The sequence below is a fragment of the Stenella coeruleoalba genome, assembly GCF_951394435.1.
Source record: "Stenella coeruleoalba genome assembly, chromosome: 18".
Lineage (NCBI taxonomy): Eukaryota > Metazoa > Chordata > Mammalia > Artiodactyla > Delphinidae > Stenella > Stenella coeruleoalba.
In genome coordinates this window covers 77,320,923-77,340,857 of record NC_137164.1, presented here as the reverse complement: position 1 = coordinate 77,340,857, position 19,935 = coordinate 77,320,923, and the positions used below count along the sequence as shown (strand labels likewise).

At 52.0% G+C, this 19,935-nt stretch overlaps 1 protein-coding gene across 1 annotated transcript; it reads right to left on the bottom strand.

Moving 5' to 3' along the window:
• Nucleotides 1-1,163: 1,163 nt before the first annotated feature.
• Nucleotides 1,164-19,875, bottom strand: F10 (coagulation factor X; the record flags this gene model as incomplete). Its single annotated transcript, XM_079902949.1, has 8 exons — nt 19,791-19,875; nt 17,815-17,975; nt 9,357-9,381; nt 8,280-8,393; nt 6,819-6,950; nt 4,708-4,949; nt 2,617-2,734; nt 1,164-1,819 (listed from the first exon to the last, which is right to left on the bottom strand). Exons 1-8 carry the CDS (start codon nt 19,858-19,860, stop codon nt 1,164-1,166), a joined length of 1,518 nt encoding a protein of 505 aa, XP_079759075.1. The 5' UTR covers nt 19,861-19,875.
• Nucleotides 19,876-19,935: the final 60 nt, after the last annotated feature.

Below are 19,935 nucleotides of genomic sequence, written 5' to 3'. Positions count from 1 at the left end.
CGGCCCCGCTGGTGAGAGATGCCAGCCTGGTGGGAAGGAGGGCTCCCCCAGAGCTCTCTCCGGACCCCAGGCAACCTGTGGGCTGACAGCCCATCCAGGTTTGCTCTGGACGGAGACCCCCGTCCCCAGCACGCAGGGCCTGGCCGTCCGAGGCCTTCTCGGCGGGACGGTTCCCTTTGAGGAGGTCAAGGCGGGACGCGCAGAAACGGACCCTCTGGCTTGACCGTTTCTGGGAAGCCCGTTCGCGTTGATTTTTGCAAACGTGCAGATCTCCTGTTTACGCAACTGCCCAGCCAGTGACCTTGGGAGCTCTCGTACTGGAACTTTGAAAGTTTGCTTAGCCAAGTTACGCAAAATGCAAACGGTACCGGGAAACACGGCACGTCCCGTCTGAGGTGACTGCTTTTTCTAGAAGCATGTCTGCTTTTCCTGGCTGTTTGGCTTGAGGGCCTGGAGCTGGTGCGGCCGGGAGGGCTCGACCTGGGCTGTGACCACTGGAGGAGGGGCGGCCCTCCTGCAGCCCCCCAGCACATACCTCGCTAGCAGGGTAGCAGGGGGGCGGCAGGGGCTAGCCAGAGCTGGGTTCGTGCTCTGGGCTGTGGCCTAGAGGAAGACTCCAGAGCCCCGGCCTTGCGACAGTCACACCCAGGGGCGTGCCCGTGGCTCTGGAGCCCATGTGGCTGGGCCCCCAGGGACGCAGCCGTGAAGCCACGTAGAGAGTCGGTCTTTAGGTCAACATTAAAATGTCCCTGCCGACGAAACCTGCTGGGCCCTGCCTTCCCAGGGAGCCTGCCTCTCCTGGGAGGTGACTGGGGGCCAGGAGGGCACGCGTGGGGAAGCCCCACCTGACCCTGGGGAGGGGGGCTGGCCCTGGCGCCCCTGTGCTCCCAGAACCCTGCTGGTTTACTCAGCACTGTTGTGAGCAGCCAGGGGGGCAGCTGGCGGCCTCCAGGACAGAGAAACGCGCTGTGAACAGAAAAGGCCCCTCAGTTTTAAGACTTGGTCTGGGAGCCCTGGCCCATCCTATGTGGGTAGCACTTCCCGAATCCTGAAACCTCCCAGCTGGCGACGGGAAGGCAGGGTCCCAGGTTCCAAATGGACCTTCATTTCCCACTTCGGTGGAGCAAAAACAGAAGCAGGATAAGGAATCAACCCAGCTCTAATCACGGCAGGGAGGGAGGCCGGCTCAGAGCCCCGGTGCTGAGAGGAGGGAGAGGCAGGGGCTGCGAGGGGCAGTGGGGGGCTTCACTGGGGGCGCGGCTCCCCCCTGTCCCCAGCCCGGCTTTCATGGACTTGTCAATCCACTTGAGGAAGTTGGTGACCTTGGTGTAGACGCCGTACTTCCCCTTCCGCGCGCATCCTTCGCCCCAGCTGACAATGCCAGTGATGAAGTAGGTGTCCCTGAAGCGGGTGACGTGGGGGCCGCCGCTGTCGCCCTGGCAGGCGTCCTCGGGCTGCGCATCGTAGCCGGCGCAGAACATGTTGGAGGTGATGGTGAAGCTGCTGGACAGCTTGCAGGTGGTCCTGTCCACGTAGGGCACCTCCAGCATCTTGAGCGTGGACGACAGGCGGCCCCGCTCGTGCGTGCGCCCGAAGCCGCTGACGACGCCCGTCTTCTGGGTCAGCAGCGTGGCCTCGGCCCAGTCCTTCTCCGGCAGGCAGGCGGGCGCCACGTTCCTGCGGAACTTGATGGGCGTCTTGAGCCGCAGCACCGCGATGTCGAAGTCGTAAGTCTCCTTGACGAACCGGCTGTGCTTCACGGTCACCTCTACCTCGTGTGCCATCTCGTTGCCCTCCTCCTTCTCCGTGTCCCGGTCACCTGCGGACGGGGACGTGGCCGTCAGCCGGGGGCCGCCAGGCCCTGCACGTCACTGACGCTTTAAAGCAGTCCCGCTTTTTCTCTGCTTAGAGATTGGCACGTGGTCACTAGGAAATGTGCAATACAGGCGACTAGAGCGAGGCCAGTGTGACAGCCTACGGCTTCCCCGCGGGGGGCAGCGGCCACCCTCCCCTGGTCTGCCCGCGGGTGGGGCTGGGCACCGGGTCCGGCCTGCTGGACCTGCCCCCAGCCACGGGGCCAAGTGGGCACTGAGCAGAACCCACATGTGCCATGAGTGCCAAATCTCAGAATGAAAAACCAACTCAAAATACCTCAAGAGGACTTTACAAGCCAATTACAGGTCAGACTGACACGACTTTGGCTATACTGGGTAATGAGGGGTGTTACCGAAATGAGTATCACCTGTGGACTTTAAAACTAGACGACGTAAGGGAACTAGGAAGCTAGACATTACAGCCGTGGCTCGGGCACGTGGCTCGCCCTGGACTGTCGTGGAGCAGCTCTAGGGTGTGGTGAGAAGGGGGACGTTAGGAAATAGTCCCCCAGATGCAAATGTGGGGCAGTGGTGGCGGCTGCTCAGACGGCTGGGGGCTCTGGGGGACTTCCCGGAGGAGAGGGCACGGCGGACCCTGCGTGCAGGGGGCAGGGGCGCCCCTCGTCCCCCGGCCTCCCTCTCCCCCTCAGGACCTCAGTATTTGAACTAGCTTTTCCGGCCAGCCTGTCAGTCCTAGTGCCTCTGAAACCCGGGGGCCCCGCACGGTGTGAGCGGCACTCACCTACCCTCACTGTGAACCGCTTGGCCTGCAGAAGACAGTGGGCCGCGGTGAGGACGCAGAACTCGCTCAGGATGGTGCCCCCGCAGAAGCCCTCGTTCTCCTCATTGACGAGCAGAGCCTGTGACGGGAGGGCCAGAGGTGCCAGGTGGAGCCTGACTTTGAGACCGTTAGCCCAAGCCTCCTCCCCATCTCCCCACCACAGTGGGCCTGCCCCCCGGGAGGACTCGTGGGGTCTTCGAGCTGGAACGAGGACCAGGCCAGCGCAGCCCCACGCCCACCCCCAGGGGCCGTGCTGCCCAGCGCCGCCCGTTCTTGGAGCGGGCCCACCATGGACCCCACGGCCCTGCCGAGGGCCCAGCGCTGCGGCTGAGGGGCTTCTCCCCACCCAGATCCAGCCCCTACCCGTCTGGATTTCCCGGCTCCGGAAGGCCCCTCAGCAGCTCTATGTGCAGAAGAACTGCTGTCTGTTGTCTCTGGTGTGAATTAGGCCCCAGACCAGGCAGACACCAGGCTCTGGACGAGACACTTGCTACGCTGGGCCTGGGGACGCTTCCACCGTCCGGACCCCCTCCCGCGGCTGCGGGTGCTACCATTCAAGGCCGGTTCCTGGGATCCACATGGCTGCTCCTGACAGGACATGGGGCGGGGAACACTCCACCGGGATGGGGTGCTGACTGGGCGAGTGAGAGCACAGACCCTTCCCCTATTTTCCTTCTCCCCAAAGGGCTGGGCCGGCAGATGCCGAGAGAGCGTTTTCTGCTTTCCCTTCTCTGGGGACTCGCTAAGCAACAGCCATGGGTTGAGAGGGGGCAGGTTAATGAAACTCTCAACAATGTCAAGTTCTAAAAGAACTTTGGAGGACGTTCATGACTGGCATGAAGTCGTGATGTTTTGTTTTTGTTTTTGCATAATCTATCAACTCATAACCCCACTTGTGGGACAAGTGAGGAGGGTCAGTCTTCCTAAGACTTGGGTCACTGACCGTCCTTCCTGGAGACGGACATGAGGCAACTGGCCAAGTCTGGGGACCCTCCCGTGAGGCTCTTCCTGTCCGCTCCCCGGAGAGCCCCATGCGAGCCCCTCAGAGCCCCGTGTCCGCCCCCGCCCTGTGGGGAGCCGCCCTCCTTTCCCAGTGGGAATTCACATGCTCCACGGGTACCACGTTCCTGGCCCTCTCACGCAGCAACTGGAATTGTGGGGATTTGGGGGGGGCTCACCTCCCTTCCTAGGTCGTGATGCCACACGTGAGAGAAGAGGCCCTGGCGCTTTCAGACCCACACGCACAACACCCAGGCAGCCCTGACCCGCGACACACTCTCCGTGGATGGTGACTAGGTTTTGGCGTGTCCTTGCTCAGGCTCGTGATAATTCAGATAAACGCACACCTGCCTTGTAGCCGGTGGGGGCCAGCTGACGTCATTCCTAAGGGTTGTCGGCAGCTCTGGGAATATTACTTGCAGGAGAAGGCATTTTGGCTTTGGACGCTTAAAGGCCAAGTGAGGGTTCTGGGTAGGCCCCCAGTTAAATCTGACTCAGGTAAATAGCAAATAATTTTCAGTGTGTGTCCCGTGTGATATTTGGGACATACTCACATTAAAACTTATTTATTGTTTATCTGAAATTCAAATTTAAGTGGAAACCTGTGTTTTTATTTGCTAAGTCTGGCAACTTTAGTCCAAATCAACAACCAAACAGTGAGTTTTTACCTTTGAAAACAGATGGATATACTTTTTGCTAAGGTACCGTCTGCCTCATTAGGACTTGGGTGTTTGGGTAAGAAAAATCTACCAAATTAGAAATGAAACAGGGAGAGCAACTCTTTCCGCCTCCCGTCGAACCAAAGAGCAAGCAGAGGCCTCAGGGGAGCCGTCCTCCGCCTGCGCCCCCCACCCCCCCGCTGCCGCCCGAGCTGGAGCCCCTTCTCTGCCTGGGCAGGAGGGGGGGCCGGGCAGAGAGGGCAGAGGCCCGGCCTCTTCGACCTCGGCTCCTTCCGCCGCCGCCCACTCAAGTCTGCTGCGGGCCCGCGTGGGCCGGGCGCCCGGCAGGGCAGCCCCCACCCAGCTCACCGGCCGCCGAGCTGCGCGCGGTTACCTGCCAGGGGCACTCCCCGTCTTCGCAGTCCCTCCCGCCCACTATCCGGACCAGGTGGCTCTCGTCCTCCTTGGGGCTGGGCTCTGTCCCGTTGAGGCCCAGCAGGTGGAGGGAGCTCTCGGTGGGGCCCAGGTCTCCGCGGTCGTACTGCTCCGGCACGCCTGCTTCGGGGGCCTCCCCGCTGCCGTGGGTGGCCGACCGCCTGCCGCGTCCCAGGGTGAGCTTCCCGCAGGGGAAGGGCTCTGGAAGAACAGCAGTCGGGCCTCAGCCTCGCGGAGGCCTCCCTGCAGGGCCCACGCAGGCCACTCCGAGGAGGAGCCCGAGAAGCGGGCCCTGGGGGAGTGGGGCGCCCTGTGTCCTGCTAGGGCTGGGCTGCGGGTGGGAGCCCTGACCTCTGGCCGGCCAGCGTGCAGACGCGTGTAAGGGGCTCTGTGTCTACTGGGACGCCTGTGGAAGTCGGGTGGCTGTGGCTGGACGGAGGACCGTGGGGCTGCGGGGGACACGACTGGTACATGGAGACCAGGATGGCAGACGGGGGGCTGGGGCGCTCAAGCCCCAAAGTTCTCTTAGCCCCGCTGTGTGTTGGAAACATTTCCTAATGAAACGCTGAAGAGAAAGAAGTGTTCTGGGCAGGACGAGTGGCAGGCGGAGCTTTGTCAGGGACAGCTGAAGGATGACAGCGACCCTTACAAGCGCCAAGCAAGGGAGGGGCCAGGAAAGGCCGAAAAGCACCCTTTCGTATCCTTACCAACTAGGCAACCGAGGCAGAGCGGGGGCGAAGCAGAACAGAGGCAGGGGAGCTGGGGGCCGCACATCTGAGGCCGTCCCCCGTGTGTTCCTGGTGGAACTTGCCCCGCAGGGCCCACGGGTGCACTGGGAGTGTGCTCGCTCGCTCGCGGAGGAGAGCTCTTCCCACGCCAGCTGCCTCTGCCTTAACGTTTGTGATCACTGCCCCCTTGAAGTTCTGCATCAGCTCGTCCATGACTTAGAACAGAACTTTCTGCACCAGGAAGTAGTTTACCTGATTTTATTTTCAAACATCAAACTTTATTTTAAATTGATCTGTAATTATTCCTGGAATTAAAAAAATTTTGCAAGCATGACAAGCAACAACTTCAATTAAAATATTTTTGGGGGGGCTTCCCTGGTGGCACAGTGGTTGAGAGTCCGCCTGCCAATGCAGGGGACACGGGTTTGTACCCCGGTCCGGGAAGATCCCACATGCCGCGGAGCAGCTGGGCCCGTGAGCCATGACCGCTGAGCCTGCGCGTCCGGAGCCTGTGCTCCGCAACGGGAGAGGCCACAACAGTGAGAGGCCCGCGTACCGTAAAAAAAAAAAAAAAAAAAAAAAAAATCTCATTACCAATAGAAATGTAAATCTCACTGTCCTCTACCTGTTGAGAGATTTAATTTTACACAATTGCCACTGCCCTGGAATATGCCCACCTCTACAGTGGGCCCGGGACTATGCATTCCTCACCACCCCAGGTAATGCCAAGGCTGCGGGCCAGCTGGGGCCTGCTGGAGGAGGAGCTGGGGTCACCCCAAGAAGGAGCCCGAGTTGAGAAGGGCACGGCCGGCCCCCGCCCCACAGCAGAGGAGTCCCGGTCAGGCAGGACTCCCCATGGGGTGTGAGACGGGGCCTCTCCCACCACCAGGACCCCCAGAACCCAGGCCCTCACTCAGCCCTCCGTGAGCTTCTGGGCCAGATGCATGGCATCTGGCTTTTATCACGGAAAAAATCTTCTGTTAACATCGGGACCCACACAACCCAAAACGGTGCTGGAGGGCCCTGGGTTCCCCTTCTGGCCCCTGCCCCCCCTCCCCGGCTCCTCGGCCGGCCCACGGCTCCGGCCCTAGAAACTCCAGCCTCCCAAGCCCCCGCCCTTCCGAGAGGGACGGGGACGCCATCGTGGCAGCTGCAAAGTGGCCACTTGGGATTCGCTGCAAACCGGGCACTGGGCAAAGAGACCTCCACGCGTTACCCTCACGCTCCACGTGCCCCCAAGAGAGCTGACAGCACTGGCCCGTTTCTCAGGCGGTTCACAGAAACAGTGGGTCTGTCTCCAAACCACGAGCCCCACCGGGAGCCCAGCCTGCGCCCCTCCTACCTGTGGAGACGCAGGACTTGCCGTCGTCGCCCAGGTCGTACCCGCTGGCGCACGAGCACAGCACCGCGCTCCGCTCCTCCCTGCAGAACTGGTCGCAGCCCCCGTTGTCCAGGCTGCAGAGCTCACGCGTGGCTGCGGAAGAGCCGGGAAGCTGAGGGTGCGGCCCGCCAGGGACGTGCCGTCACTCGCCGGTGCCACGGTGCCCACCAGCCGGCGCCCCGGGCAGGCCCCTCCCCCGCCAACGTGGGGCCCCCGGGGCCAGGGAGCCCACACAAGCCCAGGGAAGGCCTGGAGGCTGGAGGGTCTCAAGTTCAGCCCTAAGAAGGGCGTGGCGGCGCTGGCCAGCGAGGTGGGAGCTCAGGCCGAGCCGAGAGTAGACCACGGCGTCCACTCTGAGGCCTCAGTCCCCCGTGGCATAAAGCACCTGGGGTCCATCCCCAGACGGGGGTCTGGCTCCCGTGCGGCGGGAAGGAGGGGTGGTAGCCACGTCCCGGACTCAGGCCGGCTCCCAGTTGGCCGTCGGTCTCCAGCTGTGTGATTTGGGCACGTTATTTAAACCCCACGGCCTGTCGCGTCCCTTGTAAAGGGGTGGAGACCACCCAGCCCCCAGGAGAGCTGTCCAGGTCCCGCGAGGCGCCGGGCACAGGGGCCCTCACCGCCGGACCGTGCCAACGTGCACCGGACATCAGACCCCAGACTCATCAGTCATGCCGCCTGGCAGCTGACTTTACATTTCGCCACTGGGTTTTGATGAAAGACTAGTTACGGGGCAAACATTGAAGAAATTTCAGAAAACATTCCTGACAGCCCCAGCGTCAGCAGAACGGTATTTGGGGAAGCTGCTCTGGACGGTGGATGGAAGGGTGCACGACTGATACTCCCACTGGGGAAAACTCAGAAGTATCCAATCGAAAAGCATGCTCTGAAGATTAAAGATTAAGAAATTCAAAAAGCTTGAATTTTTCTCCTCAGGGAGAAACTGGCCTAATTCTAACCTAATTTTTATTAAAAGTTAATCACTGTATTAGGAAAACTCAGTGATTTTTCCATGCAGAATTAATTGTACCAAATGTTTATATAATAATGTTATATAATTGGACAATCCCGATCATTCAGCACTGACATTCGCACGAATTTCCAGGATCCTGACAAGCAGGAGAAACATCCTCCTCCGAGGAAAGAAACGTCGGTTCTCGTTTCCAGGTGAAGGGGCCCCACCCTTCGGGAACGTTCGTTCCACAGCCGCTCCTCAGAGGGGCAGAGGAGTGCCCGGTATCCCGTCCTCCACACTGGGGACTCTGACTCGTGTTCCACTGCCTGCAGCGGCACAGCCTCACGGAGCACAGGCTGAAGCCCACGTGACCGGAGACGGTTTCCCTGGGCCTCTAGCTTCTTCCCGCATTCCCACCTGGCCTCGGCAGGGGGCTCTGACCTGAAGGTCCACCAAGAAGAGGAACTCACGTAATTCACAGTTTTGGCCTTCAAATCCTTCCAAACAGGTGCATGTGTATTCCCCGAGGCCATCTTTACATATGCCCTGATTCAGGCAAGGACGGCTTTCACACTGGTCACCATCTGCGCAGAAAACATTTGGAAACCACAGCTTGCAGGCAATTCCCCTCAACGTGGAAACGATTTTGCTGGTTGATTCTGGCGCCCAGTTCTCAGCTAACTTGAATGAACCTGGGATTCTTCCTGTTTTCCTGTAAACAAGCTGTCCTGTCTGGACTTCGTTACCACTGCCCCCCCCCGCCACCCCCCGCCCCAGCTTTGTGGCTACGTGCACGTGATGCCTCTATCTAGCTGGATTGCTGACTGAGTTTTCCAATTTTTGCTGAGACCTCTGACCGTGTTTTTACAATCACTGACAACTTTTTTCCATCACGGAGTGGAGCCCTGTGCTGGTGACCACATGGGGTCAGCTGGAAGGAGGGAGGATAAGTGATTGCTGGACACTTGTTTCTGGGCTGGGCATCGACAAGACGGTTCCTATTTCCAATGGTTTGGGTGTAAAAGGAGAAGGAAAAGTTCCTGTACAGCACTAACATGGGACTTCACATTTCTTGGGGCATTTGTACAATACAATTTAGAGACAGGTCCAGTTGTCATTTTGAGAAACCTGAATACTATTACCAGAATGAAAACATTAGTTATGATAAATACCATTTTAGACGCTATAAGCATTAAATCAACGTGGTTACCTTATGAGAGGACCCAGTGTTTCAGACTCTTATGTTCTGTTTCTACCTAGTATACTTGGGTTTAAAAAAATTATCATGGAATTTGGTATCCTCAAATGGGAATGAACCGATTTAAATGTATATAAGTAACAAAACTAGAATTAGTATAAAGCTACTATAAAAAACTATTTTACGATCACTATTATGGAAACAGAGGGGAAAAGTCTTAGATAAGTAAAACTTAAACAGGAGCAGAAAGGAAATTCAGGAAAATCTTCAAAGTTTGAATACAATCTCTCCCGATTTAAATACCCTGATGAACCCCTCTCACTCAAGACTGAAACAGAAAACATCTCACCTTTGTATATATTCCAGAATTCATTCTAAAAGGGAAAAAAAATTTTAAATGCATTATGGAAAAGAGACATTTTACACCAATAACAGCGACAATCTAGTAACTCAAGCGAATAGGCTATTTCCCAGACAGAGGTCATTTTCTGGAACAAAATGCCCTAGAACTATTCAACCTGAAGGGGAAATGTTTTCAGATCCCCTGCATTTGTAAAGCTGTGGCTTCATTCATCTTTTTTTTTTAATACAATACATGTTCGTGTAATAAATGATCATACCCCAATACGGCCTAGCGTCCATTTTCTTGCCTGCTCACACAGTTGAACATGGCATCTGGGAAACATTTTGTAATATTAAATGTACTTTTCTAACTTTCATCCTAGCAAAATCACTAACGATATGATCACAATCAAGATTTTCACATTATTTGCTTCAACTGTTAAGTAATTCGAAATTGGATTACTTTTCTTGAACCACAGAAGTTTCTATATAGGTTTTATTTGTTTGTTTTTCACTAATCTCAGTTTGGAGAAACTGTGCTGAGACAACAGCGACTGAAGTAAAATCTCTAAAGTGATTGCTTAGATTCAGAAGCAAACTGTACCCTTTATGTATCACATGCAAACACTGTAACAAATTCATAATGACAAATAATTGTGATTCTAAGAATGTTTAAATTTCATCATATACAACATTATCATATAATTTTTTACTATCTCTTAAATCAATACCTATATCCAAGCTTTTATATGAAGAATCAGTGTTATACTTCACACATATTACATCTAGACCTACATGTGTATCAATTTAAGATTAACATGAATCATTTAATATTACAAAATGTTTCCCAGATGCCATGCTCGATCATCTTAATTGCACAACTTTGTTAAATATTGAAAATTTATTTTCAAATTAATTACCAAGAAACGGATTGTACCAAAAATGGTTTGCTCTATTTGCTACCCCCAAGCCAATCAATAAGTGGTTTTACATTAAGATACCTGGGTCAAGATTCAAAACACGATCGGATGCTTGGAGAATAATCATTATGATACTTGAAAAAAAAGATAATTGGTAATTAGCTTAAAATAGGGCATCAAGAGCCTATGTAACACTGAAAAGAAATGTTCGTAGTCTTAAAACAATTTTTTTCTATCTATAGTAGGTTAATTAGTGTCTCCCCTACTCCCCGGCCCCAACTTAGGTGCAACCTCAGAATCTGACCTTAATGGAAAGAGGGTCTTTGCAGATGTAATTAAGTTATGGATCGAGAACAGCTCGTACTGGATTAGAGTGGACTCCCAATCAATGAGAGTGTCCTTATAAGAGACATAAAATATCACACAGGCCACACAGAGAGAAGGCTGTGTGAAGGTGCAGGCAGAGAGTGGAGTGATGTATCTACCGGCCAAGGAACAGCAAGGGCTGCTGGTCGCCCCCAGAAGCTGGGCGAGAGGATGGAACAGATCCTCCCTCAGACCTTCCAGAAGGAACCAAGCCTGGTGACACTTTGGTTTCGACTTGTGGTCTCCAGAACTGTGAGAGAGTAAATTTCTGTTGTTTTAAGACACCCAATTTGGGGTGCTTTGTTACAGAAGGCCTAAGAAATGACTACACTTTAAAATTTTTTATTTAAAAATTTATCGCACAGTAAAACTTTTTTTGGTGTACAATTCTATAAAAGCCAACACATGTATAGATTTGTATCATCACCGCCACAACCGAGACGCAGAACAGCTCCATCTCCCCCAACCTTGCCAGCCACTGGCCACCCCCGCTCCGAATGCCCAGCACGAGTCTGCTCTGCGTCACTACAGTCATGACTTCTTGAGAATGTCCTGTAAATGGACTCATACGTGATATAACCTTGTGAAACTAGCTTCCTTCACTCAGCATAGTGCCTCTGAAACTGAAGTTCATTCGAGTTACTGTGCATGTCGATGTCTGTGCTCTTTTACTGATGAGCAGTGTTCCACTGTGTGGCGTACCACGCTTTGTTTATCCATTCACCCAACAAAGGACATCTGTACTATTTCTAGTTTTCGGCAATTATGAATAGAGTTGCTATAAACATTTATGTACAGGTTTTGTTGAAAAAGTCTTCAATTCTCTACAGTAAATACCCAAGAATGGGATTGCTGAGTCACATGGTAACTTTATATGAAACTGTCAAACTGCTTTTCAGACTGGCTGTACCGTTTTGCGTGCCCACAGCAGTGTATGAGCTGTGGTCGCTCCACATCTTCACCAGCACTTGGTTTTTATTCTAGGTGTGTAGTGGCATCTCATTGTGTTTTGTTTTTGGGGGGGGGCGCACCTTGCGGCACGTGGGACCTCAGTTCCTTGGCCAGGGATCGAACTCATGCCCCCTGCAGTGGAAGCATGGAGTCTTAACCACTGGACCCAGGGAAGTCCCTCATCGTGGTTTTAATCTGCATTTCTGTAATGGCTAATAATGTTGAATATCTTCTCGCATGCTTATTTGCCATCCATGTATCCTCTTTGGTGAAGTGTCTGTTCAAATCTTTTGCTCACTGTATTTAATTGGGTTGTTTATTTTCTTCTGTTGACTTGTGAGAGTTCTTTATATTCTGACCACAAAACTTTTGGCAGATATGTGATTTGCAAATATTTTCTTAGTCAATAGCTTGTATTTTCATTCTCTTAATGTTTTTCACAGAGCAAAAGTTTTAAATTTAGAATAAGTCTAATTTATCTATACACTTTTTATGGATTACGCTTTTGGTGTCACGTCTAAGAATTTTTGCCTAACTTAACTTTGTGTCATGAAAATTTTCTCCTAAAAGTTTCCTGTTTTATCTTTAGAGCTATATGGTCCATTTTGAGATATTTGTATAGTTGTGACGTTTAGGTCAAAGCTGACCTTTTTTTGCATATAGATGTAGAATTATTCCAATACCATTTATTGAAAAAGAGAATTCTTTTTCTATTGAAATGCTTATGCACCTTTGTCAAAATCAATTGGCCAAGGACTTCCCCAGTGGTCCAGTGGGTAAGACTCTGTGCTCCCAATGCAGGGGGCTCAGGTTTGATCCCTGGTAGGGGAACTAGATCCCGCATGCATGCCACAACTAAAGATCCCGCATGCATACCGCAACTAAAGATCCCGCATGTGGCAATGAAGATCCCACGTGCTGCAATAAGACCCGGCACAGCCTAAATAAATAAATATTAAAAAAAAAACCAACTGGCCATATTTGCATGGGTCTATTTATGGACTTTCTATTCTGTTCTTTTGATCTATGTGTTTCTCCCTTTACCAACAGCACACATCAGTATCGCTACGATTTTATTTATTTATTTATTTATGGCTGCGTTGGGTCTTCATTGCTGTGCGCGGGCTTTCTCTAGTTGTGGCGAGCAGGGGCTACTCTTCGTTGAGGTGCATGGGCTTCTCACTGCAGTGGCTTCTCTTGTTGCGGCACATGGACTCTAGGCACGCGGGCTAGTTGCAGCACTTGGGCTCAGTAGTTGTGGTGCACGGGCTTAGTTGCTCCACGGCATGTGGGATCATCTGGGACCAGGGATTGAACCTGTGTCCCCTGCACTGGCAGGCGGACTCTTAACCACTGCGCCACCAAGCAAGTCCCTTATCTCTGTGATTAATGTAGATTTACAGTAAGTCTTTAAATCAGGCAGTGTGATTCCTCCAATTTTATCTTCTTTCTCAAAATTGTTTTAGCTATTCTAATTCCTTTGTTTTTCCATATTACAAATATTGAATCAACTTGTCTTTATCTGATGGAAGTTTGGCACTGCATTAAATCTATATATCAAATAGGGAAGAGTCAATATTTTAATATGTTAAGTCTTTCAAACCATGAACATTCTATGTCTATTCATGTAGGTCCTCTTCCTTTCGTTAGCATTTTGCAGATTTCAGCATACAGGTCGTGCACATGTTTTATTAGATTTACACATAGATATTTTTCTTTGGAGCAACAGTAAGTGGCATTAATTATTTGTTTGTTTCTAACTACACATTACTACTACACAGAAATACAATTAATATTTGTGTGCTGACCTTGTATTCTGTGACCTTGCTAGACACATACATTTTAGGAGTATTTTTTCCAGATTCCATGGGATTTTCTATGTAGATAATCATGTTACTTGCAAATAGGGAGTTTCATTTCTTTATCTTGGCTTATTGTTAAACCTTCCTTATGGCTAGGGTTTCCAGTACAATGCTGAATTGGGTGTATTAGAAATGGACATCCTTGCCTTTTTCCCAGTATTAGAGGGCAAGCATTCAGTTTTCACCACGATATCAGCTGTAGGTTCCTTGTTAATAATCTTTATCATGTTGAAGAAGTTCCCTTTTAATTGTAGTTTGCTGAAAGGTTTTTTTTTAATAATTGTTTTATTTACTTATTTAAAAATATTTATTTCTGGCTGCTCTGGGTCTTCGCTGCGGCATGCGGGATCTTTTAGTTGCAGCATGCGTGCAGGATCTCATAACCCTACCAGGGATCAAACCCCTGCCCCCTGCATTGGGAGCACAGAGTCTTACTCACTGGACCACCAGGGAAATCACTGAAAGGTTTTTTATCATGAATGGATGTTGAATCTTTTCAGGTGCTTTTTCTCTATCAGTTGATATGATTATGTGGATTTTTCTTCTTTAAACTGGTGTATTACACTATTGATTTTCAAATACTGAGCCAGCCTTGTGTACCCCAGATAAACCCACTTGGTCATTGTGTATTCTTTTCTTTTTTTAACATATATTGCTTTATTCAATTTGCTAATAATTTGTTGAGAATATTCATAAGAGGTTCATGAGAAATGTTGTTATATAGCTTGCTTTCTTTCTACCTTCCTCCCTCCCTCCTTCCCTCTTTTTCTCTTTCTTCTGTTTTTGTGGGTTTTGGCATCAGGGTAATGCTGATAGAAAACAAACTTACAAGTGTTCCCTTTTCGTTTCTAGAAGAGATTACACAGAATTGGTGTTATTTCTTCTATAAATGTTTGGTAAAACTCACCAGTGACACAGTCTGGACCTGGACATTTCCTTTACAGAAGGTTTTTAACTAAGAAGTTGAATTTGCAGATATCTCTGTCGTACTACGTGTTTTGATAGTTCATGGTTTTGAGGAATTGGTCCATTTCATCCAAATTGTAAAATTCCATCCAAATTTGTGCATGGAGTTGTTCATAGTATTCTCTTATTATCCTTTTAACATATGCAGGGTCTGTAGTAATATCTCTTCTTTCATTCCTGATACAATTCATGTGCTCTTTTTTGTCAATCTTGTTAAATCTTATCAGTTTTACTGATTTTCTCTATTATTTCAAATTATTTCTTCAATTTTATTGATTTCTCCTCTTTTGGGTTTATTTTGCCTTTTTGTGTATGTGTGTCTTAAGGTGGAAGCTTAGATTATCAATTTGAAAACTTCTTTTCTTATAAAAACATTTCATGCTATAAATTTCCCGATAAGCACTGTTTAGCTGCATCCCACGAGATTTTGTATGTTATGTATTCATTTTTGTTCAGCTGAGAGTATTTTCTTTTCTTTTTTCAAAAAATTTATTTATATATATTTTTATTTTTGGCTGTGTCGGGTCTTACTTGCGGCATCCTTGTCACAACACGCGGGATCTTTTGTTGCGGTGCACGGGCTTCTCTCTAGTTGTGTCATGTGGGTTTTCTCTCTCTAGTTGTGGCGCACGGGCTCCAGAGCATGTGGGCTCTGTAGTTTACAGCACGTGGGCTCTCTAGTTGAGGTGCGTGGGCTCAGTAGTTGAGGCGCATGGGCTTAGCTGGCCCATAGCATGGGGACCTGAGTTCCCCAACCAGGGATCAAACCCACGTCCCCTGCACTGAAAGGTGGATTCTTTACCACTGCACCACCAGGGAAGTCCTGAAAGTATTTTCTAGCTTCCCTTGAGACTTCTTCTTTGACACGTGAATTATTTAGAGAATTCCCTGGCAGTCTGGTGGTTAGGACTCTGAACTTTCACTGCTGAGTGCGTGGGTTCAAGCCCTGTTTGGGGAACTAAGATCCCACAAGCTGTGCAGCATGGCCAAAACAAACAAACAACTTAGCTCTTTAAAATTATAAGTATGGTAGTTCTAAGGAAGTAAGGCAGAGTGTTTGGGAAATGATGCTGAGGAAAAAGGCAGAACATGAACTTGGCACTACAATTATTTCTATAATCTAAAAAACTGTTAAGTGTATGTGAACTAAAGGAACAGTTAAAAATAAAAACAGTTCCTGAAATTATGAATAACTTTTTAAAAGAGAGAAATCGTTCACTTGGTAACAAGGAGTAAAAATGAATTCTTAATTCCTCTTCTCTCTTCTGGTGGCTGAAATGAACCATGGTAGTCAAATGGATAGCAACACAAGAATTCCCTTGCAGACCTTGACCTTTTGCAGGAATGCAAAGATGTCTGAGTCATACAACTTACCAATTATTATTTTCTAGACAGAAGTGCCAACTATTGTGCTTTTCAATGTATCAGTGGTTGCCACATTCTCCTTACCTTCAGGTTTCATGGCAGGAAACAGAAGTACCTCCTTGATGTTACCGTAGGCTGTGAGAAACATGGTGATGCAGCCAATGTCCATGCCACAGCCAGGTGGGGGGCAGCCTGGATTCCAGGCGGTACAGAAGTTTTCATCTATGAACATCATCCTCGTTGGTGGCTCTGGCCTGTTGTTTAAAAGCCTCTGGCTGCTGTATGGGACTATTTAACCCAGTGTAAGCACTGCACACTTCCCTCCTCATGACAAATAACTCAACCTGCTCAGTGAGACCCAGAGCAGTCTGTCTGGCCGTTATCTGTGGGCGATCACCGATGAGTGGGTCGCTGCTGCAAGCCACTTTCAGAGACTCTGACAAGCTCAGCAAGGAGTCTACCTGTGGTCTGAGGCGGAGGACATTCAGCAGTTTTTGCGACACAGATGTGATCAATAATTTTTTCGGTCTCTTCTGTTCTGAAGAGGTTAGTTTCCGGCAGCTTCACTCCCAGGTTTTTCTTGAGCCCTTCTATTGTGCTCATTCTCCAGAAGGGTGGGGTGGAGTCCATCTCATGGGTTTGGCCTGCTGGGCTGACTGGATGGTGGGTGGTCTTGTAACTGCCCATAACATGTTCAGCATCCCTGATATGATATCCATGATTTCACGAGATCATAATCGGCCAGGTAAAACTCACGAGTGGTGAGTTCGAGTCAAATCGTCTGGAACTGGCATCCGACATCACAAATGCAGTCAATGCCACCAACTAGCAGCATCTTACAGTTGGAGTTCTGGAGCAGTTCTTACACGTGGTTCATGTCCAAGTTGCCGTGCTAGGTGATGGAAAGCTTGGTCACAGCTCCCAGTGAAGCGGCATTCAGCATGGGAAGTTCATCTAGGAACCCCAACTCTTCCAAGAAACTTATTCTACACGTGATCATCTTGGCGTGTGGGATACACTTCTTCCTCACAGAGTCACTCTGGCTGGAGTCAGAATCTCCGATGATACCGCCTTTCCTCACCTTTCGGCCAAAGGGGGATGAGGTGCCCATGGAAGCAAGAAGACAGTAATGCGAGTCTGTGGAGCTGAGGGACTCTCGGCTCTGCTCCTCGGTTTTCCCAGGCTTCTCTGGACTCCACAAGGCAGTCTGCTATAGACTTGAGTAAATTCTTCTTCCGACTTAACACTTCTCCACTCAGCCATGACTTGCAACTGGACCTGTCCTCCAAGGGCACAGCTCTTCCGCCACCTTGAAGGTGAGCCAGGCCGGTGGCGTCCAGGCTGCCGCGAGCAGGCAGGAGTCTACACGAGCCTGTGTGGCACGGGTCCCCCAGGGCCCAGACTCCGCTGGACGCTCCACTGCGGGCCTGTGGTGTGGATGGGCCCGCTGTCCGAGGTGTGGACAGGTCCGCCATCTGCGGCCAGGCTGTCTCTCGTGGGCTCCTGCTTGGCCTCCTTCTCCGCCACTTTGTCCTCAGCCTTCAGGCGTCTTCAGCTCTCGGTTGCTCAGTTTTGGCTCGCGGCCGTCCACCTCCACCTCGGCCCCTGCCCCGCAGCCAAGCCGCCCCACGGCCTGACGCAAAGCACCACACGACCGCACAACGCGAGGTGGCTAACGGACCTCAGAGACTTCCGGGGCAGCATCGGAGGCCCCACCTCTTCCGGGGGAGGGGCGCGTGCTTTCGCGCCGCCGCCACCGCCGGCGCCGCCGCCGCGCAGGCACGGAACGGGGCCTCGACGCCGCGTTCGTCCTGCGCCTGCGCATCGCCCACCCTGCGGTCTCAAGACCAGAACCCGTTGGCGAGTATGGCGGCGGCTGAGTGTCTGGGCGAAAAGCCGGGGCCTGGGGTCCTTGTGCACTGCCGAGGTCGACAGAGCGTTCTTAGATAAACATTTTGAGTTTTAAGGTGGACCTGACAGCGCTTCAGAAGCCCCCGCAGACCTGTAAGTGCGTCCTGGCCGCGCCGCCCCTTACCGTCTTCTCCGTGTCTTCGAAGACCTCGCGGGCCTCCTCATACGAGCAGGCCTCCTCTAGGCACTCCCTTTCCAGGTTTCCCTTCTTCACCTCCTCCCAAAACGAGTTGGCCCGGCGGACTCTCTGCAGGACGCTGTGGGCCTGGTCCCGGGGCAGGAACACTGTGGTGGGGAACGCGGCTGTCACGTGCTCGCCCACATGCGGTCCCGTCCCCGGGCCACCCCCGCCCCCGCGAGTGACGGGTCAGACGCCTGCCCTGGGCCTGCGCGCCCACCACTGACCTGCCCTGTCCTGCACGCGCACACCCGGCCCCGCGCTGAGGCCCGAGCCCTCCTTCTGGAACTCGCCCTTCGGTCCCTCTTGCCTCCCCCGGCCCTCCACTCCGTTCTGTGGCTCAGCTGTTCCCCTCCGCGCCCCCTCCCCACCCTTCAAGGTCTCAGCTCTGCGTTAGGTGGGGAGGTGACACGGTTTTGCACGATCTACAATTAGAAGTATGATTTGTTTCAAGTCCCAGGACACACGTACACAAGAGTAAAACAAAAGTTTCAAGAAATAGTGCTTACTATTATTTTCTACAAAATAGTACTTGTGACAAAATTTTCTACTTCTGTCCTGTTTCATTAAAAAAAAGAAGCCCACTAAATTGACCTGCCAGTTCAAGTGTCCTGGCTCAGAGATCTCCCCCATCAGGGATCTCTCCCCTCTCCCCTCAGTAGTCCCTTCCGAGCTGCCTGGGTCTCCCCGGTCTCACCCACTCCTCTTCCCCTTTTCACTGTGCTGTGGGAGGCCCTCAGGTCCTTTCCTTGGCGCTCTGCCCTGCTCTCTGCCTCTTTTCTGCTGGGGAATTGAGAGTCTCACCATAAGGAAGATGACTCTCCAAGTTGGCGTTTCTAGTCCCAACTTCCATCGTGAGCTCTGTGTTTTCAGCTCTCTCACAGCGATGGATGTCTGCCCTCACATCAGAGCTCCAGACTCCCCATGTCCGAAACTAAAAAACAGGGCTGCGGAATCGAACTGTCTTGAGTGGCAAATGCATCTTGGTCCCCTACTGCTGAATACTGGCAAGTGGGAACTAGATACCTCCTTCTTAGGGTTGTTTTAAAGAGTGTCTAGAGCTCCGAGTGTGCACTCGATCCTACCTCAAATTACCTTCCCTTCCAAATTCCCCATTTCTTTTAGTGACACCTGTGTTTTCCCGGCAAGGCCAGGCCCACGTTTGTTCTGTGTGGGCCCATCCTCCATTACTCCAAACATCTGCTCCTCCAGGGACCGCTTGCTTTGAAATACAAGCCACACACCCATTCCTCCCCTCCCTCCTTCCCCTACCTGGTCCCCCCCCCCCCCTCCTGTTTGGTTTGTTTCTCTTTCTCACTTTTCACCCTTTCCTCCTCCCACGCGCCTGGGCCCCTGAACTTCCACGTCACCCAGAGTGCAAACATGCAGACAGGCCCCCGGGGCTGCCTCCACTCTGCTCTGTCCTTTCTGGCTTCCTCTCTTGGACAGGTCTGGAGTCCCAGAAAGCCTAGAGCCCCCTGGCGGAACCAGCCTGTGGGTGGTGGCACTGGCTGTCATCCTCTTCCCTGCCATGGAAGCTCCTCTCTGCCTGTGAGCCCCTAGCCTCTGTGCTCGCAGTTTGCTCCGGCAGAGGAAGGGGGCTTCTCTCTGTCTCTGCCACTGCCGCCCTCCCCCTCCCTCCATCTCCCTCCGTCTCTGTCTCTGTCTCTCTCCCTCCTTCTCTGCCCATGTTTCTGTCTTTGTGATCTGTGGTCTGCTGTCTGACTCTCCACCCACAGGGAGGCACACCTGGCCCTAAGATACGCCTGGCTGGAACCACCCCGCCAGGCTCTCGTGCCAGCCTCCCACAGGGGATGGGCACCCACTCTCCACACTGTGGAAGTTCAGGGGCATCGCCCTGACCCCTCACCCTCCTCCTCCCCAGGGCCACCCCTGCAGTCTGCAGGGTGAGGGGCACTTACCACTTGCCCCCGGCAGCAGGAGGCCAGCCAGGGAGGCGCCGAGAAGGAAGAGGCACAGCCCGCCCGCCATGGTGCGGCCGAGGACAGCGCTCGTCCCCGCTGTGACAGGCCTCTGGAGCAAGGTTCACTCCCCCTGGCCGGAGGG